Consider the following 12,770-nt stretch of genomic DNA (forward strand, 5'->3'; position numbering starts at 1 on the left):
GCCTGTTTACACTTAACCCAATTAATGATTCAAACCTTGCAGTCTGGCAGTCTGCATTTTAATTAAACTATACACACACAAGCAAATATATATACACACAGTCCTCATAAAACTGCTTCAGTATCCCACAGTAATATTAGAAAATAAAATGATATTTCCTTCACACCACCATCCCTATTAAATAAATGAACTGTCATGATTCTAAAATGTGGTTTCATTTTCTCAACCCATTTCACATTACTGACTATAGAATCACACAGTGCAGAAGAGGCCCTTCGGCCCATCGAGACTGCAACGGCATATGAGAAACACCTGACCTACCGACCTAATACCATTTGCCAGCACTTGGCCTATAGCCTTGAATGTTATGATGTACAAAGTGCTCACCCAGGTACTTTTTAAAGAATGTGAGGCAACCTGCCTCCACCACCCTCCCAGGCAGCGCATTTCAGACCATCACCACCTCTGGGTAAAAAATTTTTCCTCATATCCCCCCTAAACTTCCTGCCCCTCACTTTGAACTTATGTTCCCTTGTGACTGACCCTTTAACTAAGGGGAACAGCTGCTCCTTTTCCACCCTGTCCAGGCCCCTCATAATCTTGTACACCTCAATCGGTCCACCCCTCAGTCTTCTCTGCTCCAACAAAAGCAACCCAACTCTATCCAACCTCTCTTCATAACTTAAATATTTCATCCCAGGCAACATTCTGGTGAATCTCCTCTGCACCCCCTCCAGTGCAATCACATCCTTCCTATAATGTGGTGACCAGAACTGCACACAGTACTCCAGCTGTGGCCTCACCAAGGTTCTATACAACTCCAACATGACCTCCCTACGTTTGAAATCTATGCCTCGATTGATAAAGGCAAGTGTCCCATATGCATTTTTTGCCACTCCACTAACATGCCCCTCCCCCTTCAGAGATCTATGGACACACACGCCAAGGCCCCTTTGTTCCTCAAAACTTCCTAGTGTCATGCCATTCATTGAATGCTTTCTTGTCGAATCACTCCTTCCAAAGTGTACCACTTCACACTTTTCAGGGTTAAATTCCATCTGCCACTTATCTGCCCATTTGACCATCCTGTCTATATCTTCCTGTAGCCCAAGACACCCAACCTCACTGATTACCACCCGGCCAATCTTTGTGTCATCCGCAAACTGACTAATCCTACCCCCCACATAGTCATCTATGTTGTTTATATCAATGACAAATAATAGGGGACCCAGCACAGATCCTTGTGGTACGCCACTGGACACTGGCTTCCAGTCACTAAAGCATCCTTCTGTCATCACCCTGTCTTCTACAACTAAGCCAATTTTGAATCCACCTTATCAAATTACCCTCCCCATGTGCATTTGCCTTCTTTATAAGTCTCCCATGTGTGACCTTGTCAAAGGCTTTGCTGAAATCCATATAAACTACATCAACTGCACTACCCTCATCAACACACCTGGTCACCTCCTCAAAAAATTCAATCAAATTTGTTAGGCATGACCTCCCTCTGACAAAGCCATGCTGACTATCCCTGATCAAACCTTGCCTCTCCAAGTGGAGACAGATTCTCTCCTTCAGAATTTTCTCCACTAGTTACCCTACCACTGACGTGAGACTCACTGGCCTGTAGTTCCCTGGCTTATCTCTACAACCCTTCTTAAATAGCGGAACCACATTAGATGTTCTCCAGTCCTCTGGCACCTCCCCCGTGGCCAGAGAGGAATTAAAAATTTGGGTCAGAACCCCTGCAATCTCCGCCCTTGCCTCCCTCAGCAGTCTGGGACACAAATCATCTGGACCTGGAGATTTGTCCAGTTTTAAGCCTGCCAACACCTCCAATACCTTGTCACTCCCTGTTTCAATTTGCTCAAGAACCTCGCAGTCCCCGAGTTCCATACCTTCATCCTCATTCTCTTGGTTGAAGACGGATGTGAAGTATTCGTTCAACACTCTACAGATGTCCTCTGGCTCCACCCGTAGATTGCTGCCTTGGTTCCTACTGGGCACTACTCTTTCCCTGGTTATCTTCCTCTGTACTTACTTATAAACACAAAACTATTACACTACTAGGTATATGCATTAACATGACAATGTATACAAAGCCTTTGTATCAACAGAGGCCATTCCAGTCCATTGTCCATGTTTTAATTGTCCAATTCTTTGAACCTTAAACTATTGACAACAGATCTTTAATTACATTTTCCCATCCTGTCACATGTATAATCTACAAATTAAGCAGTTGCCGTAATAAACTCCATCTGAACAGCCTTACACTCTGGTCTCAAAATTTGACCAGAAATTTTAAAGGATTGTTGTCTGCGTAAACAATTGTTTCTGAAGAATTGCTTGCAACATAAATCTTGAAATGCTGCAACACTAACACCAGACCTAGAGTCTTGTTTTCAATGGTTGAGTATCTTCTCTGATGTTTATTCAGCTTCCATGAAAAATATCCTACTGGCTTTTCAATTCCTGTTTCATCTTCTTGTAACAACACAGTACCAATACTCAAGTCACTTGCATCCATTGCCAACTTCTTGGCATAATTAGGTGCTGGTGTAGTAGCCAACACAGTTTTTAAACTGTCAAATGCACTCTGACACTCCTGTGTCTATTGAAATTTCTTGTTCTTTTTTAGCAGTTCAGCCAATGGAGCAGCCATACTGCTAAAATTTGTTACAAACTTCTGATAAAATCCACTCATGCCTAGAAATCATCCGGGGAAATGATGACATAGTGGTATTATCACTGGACTATTATTTCAGAGACCCAAGTTAATACTCTGGGAATCTGGTTTCAACCCCCACCATGGCCAACGGTGAAATTTGAATTCAATAAAAATCTGGAATTACAAGTCATAACTATTACTGATTGTCATAAAAATCTGGTTCACTAATGCCCTTTAGGGGAGGAAATCTGCTGTCCTTACCCGGTCTGGCCTAAATGTGACTCCAAAACCACAGCTGTCTGAACAAGGGTAATTAGGGATGGGCAATAAATGCTGGCCTAGCCAGTGATGCACACATCCCATGAGTGAATAAAAAAAACTTTCCGTTTTGTTGTAGGCACTGGGAGATTTACAATGGCTTTTACTTCCACATCTCATGGGGCCACCTGACCATGTCCAACAGTATGGCCTAAATATGTAACTTGCACTATTGCAAATTCACTCTTAGCCAAGTCGATCATCAAATTAGCTTCTTGCCGTTGATCAAGCAGTTCTTTCAGATGTTGTAAATACTCCTCCCACATTTGACTGAAAGCTATCAAGTTGTCAATATAAATAGCACAATTACTCAGTCTGGCAATTATTTTGTGTTTCAGTCTTTGAAATGTTGCTGGTGCATTCTTCATACCAAATGGCATAGCATTAAACTGATATTGTTCACCTGATATTACAAAAGCCGATATCTCTTTTGCTCTTTCCCATAACGGCACTTGTCAATATCCTCGCAGCAAGTCAGTATTTGTGATAAACTCTGATTACCACACTTGCTCAAAACAATCTTCCAACCGTGGAATAGGATATGAATCTGCTTTTGTCACTGCATTTACTTTTCAATAATCCACACACAGTCTTTGTGTTCCATCCGGCTTCGGCACCATCACATTAGGTGAACTCCAGTTATTGCAGCTAGACTCTATTATGTCATTCTGAAGCATGAATTTGACTTCGTTTTGCACTTGGGCTAATTTTACTGGATTTAATCTCTAAGGATATTGAAATGGAATCTCCCACATCTACATCATGAGTAGCTAAATTTGTTTTTCCCAGCTTATTCCCACAAATTGCTTTGTATGACTGCATTAGCATTTCCAAATCACTTTGACACCTACCTGGAAGGTAACTCAATATTACATTTAAATTTTTAAGTACCCCATCATTATCCAATTTAATTAGAGGAAAGTCACTTTCAGAATCCTTCATTTCTACCTCTTCTCCTTATCTACCACTGATACCTCCTTCTGGTTATCTTTCCTATCAAAGTGCTTTTTAAGCATGTTTTCATGACACACCCTCTGATTCTTTCTTTTACCTGGAGTATTTATTAAATAATTTACTTCACTCAGTCTCTTTTCAATCCTATAAGGCCCACTAAACCTTGCCTTTAATGGTTTTCCTGACACTGGCACTGGCTGCAATACTGACACCTTCTCTGCAGCAACAAAACTATGAGCTTTTGCCCTCTTATCTGCACTTGTCTTTATCATCTTTTGAGATATCTTTAAATGTCCCTTATCTAACTCAAATGCTCTGTTCAATCTTTCTCTGAAATTTGTCATATAATCCAAGGGAGTAGTTTCTGAACTTTGACCCACTAGTTTCTCCTGAATCAACTTAAGTGGTCCCCTTAATTCATGACCATAGACTAGTTCAAAAGGACTAAACCCTGTTGACTCGTTAGGGACATTCATAATAACAAAAAACAAGTATGAAATCCCTCGATCCCAGTCTTGCGGTAGTCTTGACTATAAGCTCTCATCATAGTTTTCAAAGTTTAATGCCATCTCAGCTCCAGGACATTACTGCAGGAGTTGCTCAGGGTAGTGTCCTCGGCCCAACCATCTTCAGCTGCTTCATCAATGACCTCTTTCCATCATAAGGTCAGAAATGGGGATGTTCGCTGATGATTGCAGATACCGAAGCAGCCCATGCCCAAATGCAGCAAGACCTGGACAATATCCAGGCTTGGGCTGACAGGCAGCAAGTAACATTCACACCATGCAAGTGCCAGGCAATGACCATCTCCAACAAGAGAGAATCTAACCATCGCTCCTTGACATTCAATGGCATTACCATCACTCAATCCCTCACTATCAACATTTGGGGGTTACCATTGACCAGAAAATGAACTGGACTTGTCATATAAACACTGTGGCTACAAGAGCAGGTCAGAGGCTGGGAATCCTGTGATGAGTAACTCACTTCCTGACTCCCCAAATCCTGTCCAACATCGACAAGGCACAAGTCAGGAGTGTGATGGAATACTTCCCGCTTGCCTGGATGTGTGCAGCTCCCACAACACTCAAGAAACTTGACATTGTCTGTTGTAGTCATAGTTCTGTTAAATGTTGTTCTGTACCTTTAAGAATAGTACTGTAATGTAAACCAACGTGTTAGCAATGCGGGCTACCTCCAAAGTTAGTGTCGAGATAGAGATGGAGTTAAAAGCAACAGTGTAGATGCTGCTGGCTGTATTGAAAATATACCTAATGTTTCCACTTGAAAAGTTGTCTGCAGATCAACTCTATTACAAATAGGTAGCAAGGCCACACTACAAATAGGCAACAAGGCCACACGACAACACTGTCCAGGACAATGCAGCATGCTTGATTGGCAAGCCATCACAAATATTCACTCCCTCTACCACCAATGCACAGTAGCAGCAGTGTGTACCATCTACAAGATGCACTGCAGGAATTCACCAAGGCTCCTTAAACAGCACCTTTCAAACCCACAGCCACTGCCATCTAGAAGGACAAGGGCAGCAAATAAATGGGAACACCACCACCTGGAAGTTCCCCTCCAAACCACTCGCCATTTTGACTTGGAAATATGTCGCCGTTCCTTCACTGTCACTGGGTCAAATTCCTGGACCTCTCTTCCTAACAGCACTGTGGGTGTACCCACACCACTTGGACTGCAGCTGTTCAAGAAAGCAGCTCACCACTGCCTTCTTAAGGGCAACTAGGTTTGGACAATAAATGCTGGCCCAGCCAGCGAAGCCCACATCCCATGAATGAATAAAAAAGAAAGTCCCTTTTAAGACCCTAGGATGCAAGACATCAGGTCCTGGGGTGGTGGTGAGACTTTTAGACCCCTTAATTTTCCTAGTACTTTTTCTCTGTCAATAGGGAACTTCAAACAAGGCTATGGAGATTAGAGATTTATCGTTGCCATATCCACTCTCCTTGCGGGACTACAAGAGCATTTCTTCCACTGGCCCTCTGCACCACAGCAGCAGCTGACCTTCTCTGCAACCTCCAACTAAGCCTGTTTCCTGAGGTTGGCTGGCCTTCTGTGGAAAGAAAACGTATCCTCACAGCTACCAGCATCACTTCAAGTGCCATTTTTTTAAATCATGGGTTTGCCTTTCTCCTTCTGCTAGCCATCTTCCTCCTCCTTTTGCTTCTGCAGCTTTGCTGTCCACATACACAGTTCCACCACTGTGATTTTTGCCAGTGCCCCTTTAATTACTATGTTCTCAGTCAGGGTCCTGCTTGCTCCTTCTGGCCGCTTCACTTACTTGAATGCCAACCCCAGAAGTGCCTTTTTAGTTGGCTGGCCCCTGGAAAATTCATCCCGAATGGCCACTATTCACAGGGTCATGTTGCCTTATTGCACATGATCCTGAGGCTCCGTCGGATTTCTGCCCTATTTTTGCAAAGCTGAGGTAACATTTACTCCTCTGGTTACAGAAAAATAGTTTAAAAATTTCCCTTTGGGTTCAGTTCCACAAGATGAAAGTTTGGAATGTTCATGGTGCACGCTCCATATAATGTGTTTCAAACTGGCAATTGGGCTCCTATGCACATCATAATATCCCAATTTGCACAGTTAAAAGGCTGATTTACTGAGGCAGGCATTCTGGCCACCCAATGGTAGGCCCTTTACAGAGTTGGCATCAGCTGATTCAGGAGGGGCTTTTGTCAGTAAAATTTTCCCAACCACTTAACTATTTTATCATCTGGGGCATGATTTTCCGTTCGCCGGGTGGGTGTGGTGGATGGGCTCGGGAGCGGCTGGGAAAATGTCCAACGCCTGCGATCGGCCCCCGACCGCGAATTCATGCTGGGTGGCCAATCAATGGCCAGCCAGCATGATAGGAGCACTAAAACGTTCAGCGCTGCTGGGGTGGGAGCACTACGAGGGCAAGTGCGGAAGTCTGCGCATGCATCAGGGAGCACGCACTGAAAGCTCCCTGAGGTGCCAGAGCTGCCTCAGAGAGCTGAATAATTGTACAAAGGCAAATAAAGATTTTGGAATGTTATAAACATGTCCCCACATGTGACTCAGTCACATGAAGAGGGACATGTTTAAAATGAATTTGAAACATTTTTTCTTGTTTTTTATTTAGTTGGAAACCTCATCCCGCCTGTGGTTGAATGGGCAGCGAAAAATACAGATTAATTATTTGCTTATGGGCCCTAATGGGCCTCTTAATTGTCAGCAGGTGCGCTGTTGACTCTCGCGCATGCCCGCTGACTGAAAGATCGCGAGAGTTTGTGATGACCTTGGGACGCTTACCTGATGTCACCGCGTGTGATTTTATGCTGATCTGATAGGGCGCGCCCCCGCCCGAGGGACGTAAAATTCTGCCCCTGGTTTTTGCTAGGCAGTTAAAACCAAATGCTCCCAGTGTTTTTTTCTGTTATATTGTGTTTAAAATGCAAATACATGACAGGTTTTCTGATGCAATGCACTTTTCCTACATCACAAACCTGATACTTCTTAATAAAAAGCTCTTTATCATGATGCCAGCATTATTTCTTTTAACAAATAAAGAAATCATTTGCAATCATAAGGGGCCTTTTGAAGCATGTCAGTGTTTCAGAAAAAACAAATTACATTCTGAAAAGCAATCACAGTGCTACATAAACATGCGTAATTTTCAAGGCAATTAACTACCTTGGGCAGAATTTAGTCCTCGTTGGATGGGCTCAGCAGGGGCAGGTGGGGCTGGTCGGGAGGCCGACCGCTGCCCACAATCGAGGTGAAAAGTGATTTCACACTGGCGGGCCAATTAAGGCCTGGCCAGCATGAAACGCGAGTGGCAGCACTCACAGCTGCCTGTGTGGGGGGCAGTGGAGGACGGCGAACGCGAACTTCGTGCATATGTGCGAGTGCCGCTTGAGAATCTCCCAGAGGCACAGAGCTGCTTCAGGGAGATGAAGAGTTTAAAAAAAAAAATTAGAAAAAATGTTAAATAATATGTCCCCTCTGTCACATGTTATAAATGAAATTTGAAAAAAATTATTTTATTTTTAATTGATGTTGGAAACCTCATCCCACTCATGGATTAGGTTTCCAAAAAAATGCAAAGGCTGCTTGGCCTTTTCACCTGCCCACCAACTGTAAGGTTGGACGGGCAGCGAAAAATTTAACTTAATTGTTACTTTAGTGGCCTTATCAGGCCTTTTAATTGTCAGCTGGTGTGCTGCCGATTCCTGCATGTGCCTGCCGACCAAACTGTCGCTCGACTGCGTATTGCCATTGGGACGCTCGCCTGATGTCAACACGCATCATTTCATGCTCAAGCTGGTTGGGCGCGTGCCCACCCGCCAGGGTGAAAATTCGGCCCCTTGCATTTATATCAATGAACTTTAGTCACTAAATCAGCCTTGGTTGGCATTTCTAACACTATCTGAATTCTTTGATTGCAGCCTTAAAGTTCATTTAGAAATATGCATTATCTTTTCGCGATAACAGACAATTATGTGAATATTATATTACATTCTGTTGTTTTAGGAAGGTCCAATGGTTCCAGGTATTGCACCTGCAGAGGCCAGCACCAGACTACAGATCTTTCAGGTAACAGTAAAGATAATTAACTGTGTAAATTAACTGTTAAAGGCAATTAAACATTCAAAAAATATATCAATTTTAAAAAATTTTCTGCCATTAATTCTTGAAAGTCTCTCATTTTGCTATATTTTGCTAACTTCAGTTAGGATCAGTTTTCCTATATTGTCTGTGCACTGAAGCCAGCTTTTGCCTGAAAGTTCAAAGCCGTCCTTGTTTTTTCTGTGTTGATAAACAACACTTCTTGCCCACTTGTAGATTCAGGGGGTTTTTCAGTTTCAAGGATCAAGGTATAGCATTGAATTCAACACAGAATTCCTTTTCATCCTTGCTCCCATTCAAATTATTTTGCATACTTCCATATTGAACTGCACCTAGAGGCTTGATTATCTGACAGATAATGCAATACAGATCAAATCAAATTCACAGTTTCTCTTTATTCCTACAACAAGCTAACTTGACATCAATTTCAAATTTCAAGGTTTTGCTTATGATAGGCTTTATCCAAGTTATTTTGTATGTACAATAATAGACAGATAAAAGTAAGCTACTATTTACATTTTTCAGACCATTATTTTGAATGGACCACCAGTAGCTGTGGTGATACAAGTTTTGGTTTAATATATATACTGGCAGTGTGGACTTGTAAAATTACCTGCTAAATTGAACTGTGGATTCTTATCAAAAAAATTTCTGAAACTCCAGGAATATCTGTCCAAGCATTTCAAGTTTCTGCATTACCAATGCATATTGCAGATGGAGTAAATCACAGATAAACTGCCCATAATTTTCCATGCATTCAAATTAGCTCAGTGCATTGATTCCCTGTAACACCTGAGACTCCAACATAGGCATTGGGTCTAGGAAAATTTAGCTGATTTCAAACTGTAGTTACAGAATGAATTATTCTTAAAGGAGCAATAATTCCCATAGTTTTCTTCATTGGGTGAAGAATCTAATCCAGTTTTACATGGACAGTTAATTATGTGGAAAGGATGAGAAAACTATCGCTAAAAAAAGATTCCCCTTTTTTTAGGAATACATTTTCAAGCTGACTGTAACTGGTCAACTACATTTCATTTCTGAAGAGGAGTCATATTGGACTTGAGACATTAACTCTGTTTCTCTCTCCACAGATGCTGCCAGGCCGTCTGAGCTTTTCCAGTACATTCTGTGTTTACATTTCACTACTAATTGATCATGTGCAAATATATGTTTGTAATTTCAATTAGTTGAAGTTGATGCCAACAATTTACAGAATCACAGAATCACACAGTATAGAAGAGGCCCTTCAGCCCATCAAGTCTGCACTGACACGTGAGAAACACCTGACCTACCTACCTAATCCCATTTACCAGCACTTGGCCCATCGCTTTGAATGTTATGACGTGCCAAGTGCTTATCCAGGTACTTTTTAAATGATGTGAGGCAACTCACCACCACCACCCTCCCAGGCAGCGCATTGCAGACCTTCACCACCTTCTGGGTAAAAAAGTTTTTCTTCACATTCCCCTTAAACCTCCTGCCCCTCACCTTGAACTTGTGTACCCTCATGACTGACCCTTCAACTAAGGGGAACAGCTGCTCCCTATCCACCCTGTCCATACCCCTCATAACCTTATACACCTCGATCAAGTCGCCCCTCAGTCTTCTCTGTTCCAACGAAAACAACCCAAGTCTATCCAACCCTCTGTCTCCAACAACTAAGTCAATATTGAATCCACCTTCTCAAATTGCCCTGTATCCCATGTGCATTTGCCTCCGTTATAAATCTCCCATGTGTGACCTTGTCACAGGCTTTGCTGAAATCCATATAAACTACATCAACTGCACTACCTTCATCTACACACCTGTTCTCCTCCTCAAAAAATTCAATCAAATTTGTTAGGCATGACCTCCCTCTGACAAAGCCATGCTGACTATCCCTGATCAAACCTTGACTCTCCAAGTGGAAATAGATTCTCTCCTTCAGAATTTTCCCCAATAGTTTCCTGACCACTGATGTGAGACTCACTGGTCTGTAGTTCCTTGATCTTAAATAGCGGAACCACATTAGCTGTTCTCCAGTCCTCTGGCACCTCCCCTGTGGCCAGAGAGGAATTAAAAATTTGGGTCAGAGCCCTTGCGATCTCCTCCCTTGCCTCCCTTAGCAGTCTAGGACACAAATCATACGGACCTGGAGATTTGTCCAATTTTAAGCTTGCCAACACCTCCAATACCTTGTCATTTCCTTTTTCAATTTGCTCAAGAACCTTGCAGTCTCTCTCCCTGAGTTCGATACCTTCATCCTCATTCTCTTGGATGAAGATGAATATGAAGTATTCATTCAACACTCTACCGATGTCCTCTGGCTCCACCCATAGATTGTCCCCTTTGTCCTTTATGGGCCCTACTCTTTCCCTGGTTATCCTCTTCCCATTGATATACTTACAGAATATCTTGGGATTTTCCCTACTTTTACCAGCCAGAGCTTTCTCATATCCCCTCTGTGCTCCCCTATTGCTTTCTTAAGCTCCACCCTGCACTTTCTGTACTCCACTAATGCCTCTGCTGATTTGTTCTCCTTGTACCTGCGACAAGCCTCTCTTTTCCTTTTCATTGTATCCTGAATATCTCCGGTCCTCCCTGGTTCTCTGGGCTTGTTACTCCTTCCTATCACCCGAGAGGGAACATGTTGAGCCTGTACCCTCCCCATTTCCTTTTTGAACGCTGCCCACTGCTCTTCTGTAGATTTCCCCACAAGTAGATGTTCCCAGTCTACTTTGGCCAGAACTTGCCTTATTTTACTAAAATCAGCTCTCCCCCAATCCAAAAGATTTTTTTGCAACTTGTCTATTTCCTTGTCCATAACAAACTTAAATTGTACCATGTTGTGGTCGCGATCACTAAAATGCTCCCCCACCAGCACCTCAGCCACCTGTCTGGCTTCATTCCCCAGAATTAGGTCCAACACTGAGCTGTCCCTTGTTGAACCCTCGACATATTGACTTAAAAGGTTCTCCTGTACACATTTCAAGAAATCCACTCCATCCAAGCTCTTAACACTATGTCTATCCCAATTAATGTTGGGAAAGTTGAAATCACCAAATATAATTAGCCGATTGTTATTGTTTTTACACAACTCTGCAAATTGTGCACATTTTTGCTCCTCAATTTCCTGCTGACTATCTGGGGGACTATACTAAAGCTAACAATGTGACTGCCCCTTTTTTATTCCAAAGCTCTACCCACAAAGCTTCATTCAATGCCCCCTCCAAGATATCATTTCTCCTTACTGCAGTAACAGACTCCTTAACTAATAATGCAATGCTTCCTCCTCTTTTACCCCCTCCCCTGTCTCGCCTGAAGATTCTATATCCCGGAATGTTGAGCTGTGAATCCTGTTCCTCCCTCAACCACATCTCTGTGATGACTACTATATCACAATTCCACGTGTCAATCCTCACCCTTAACTCATCTGTTTTACCTGTAATACTCCTGACATCAACTTTACTCCCTTGAAACTTAATGCAGCTGTAAGCCTTCCGATTTGATTGTTTTACTGCATTATTATGTGTCCCTATTCTGCTAACGTTCTCTGTCCCCTCCCCCTGCCAAATTCATTTAAATTCCTCCGAACAGCATTAGTAAACCCGCTCGCAAGGATGTTAGTCCCGCTCTGGTTCAAATGTAGACTGTCCCATTTGTACAGGTCCCACCTTCCCCAGAAACGGTCCCAGTGATCCAGGAATCTAAAACCCTCCCTCCTGCACCAACTCTTAATCCACGTATTCATCTGCGCTAATCTCCTATTTCTGTGCTTGCTGGCACGTGGCACTGGGAGTAATCCAGAGATTACAACCCGAGAGGTCCTGCTTTCAATCTACTGCCTAACTCCCTGAATTCTTGATGCAAGACCTCATCCCTCTTTCTACCCATGTCATTGGTATCAACATATACCATGACCTCTGACTTATCACCCTCCCCCTTCAGGATGCCCTGCAGCTGTTCAGTGACATCCCGGACCCTGGCACCAGGGAGGCAACACCCCATCCTGGAGTCACATTGACAGCCACAGTAGTGCCTATCTGTTCCCCTGACTATAGAATCCCCTATTACAATTCCTCTTCCTCTTTTCCTCCCCTCCTGTACAGAAAGGCTGCTTGTGGTGCCAGAAGCTAGGCTCTGTCTGCACTCCCTGGAGGAACCAGCGCCATCATCAGCCTCCAAAATGGAATACCGATTTGTGAGCTGGACCTCGGGGGAC

The 12,770-nt window shown here is 43.1% G+C and overlaps 1 protein-coding gene across 1 annotated transcript in view; it reads left to right on the top strand.

Annotated features, from left to right (window-relative positions):
* The window catches only part of LOC121278115 (dynein heavy chain 8, axonemal-like), a 1,831,678-nt gene that overhangs the window by 762,673 nt on the left and 1,056,235 nt on the right, over positions 1 to 12,770 (top strand). The window contains exon 33 of the mRNA XM_041188200.1: positions 8,471 to 8,533. Coding sequence (XP_041044134.1) covers positions 8,471 to 8,533 — 63 coding nt within the window. The remainder of the gene's footprint in view (positions 1 to 8,470; positions 8,534 to 12,770) is intronic.

Source organism: Carcharodon carcharias, chromosome 5, assembly GCF_017639515.1.
Source record: "Carcharodon carcharias isolate sCarCar2 chromosome 5, sCarCar2.pri, whole genome shotgun sequence".
NCBI classification, from domain to species: domain Eukaryota; kingdom Metazoa; phylum Chordata; class Chondrichthyes; order Lamniformes; family Lamnidae; genus Carcharodon; species Carcharodon carcharias.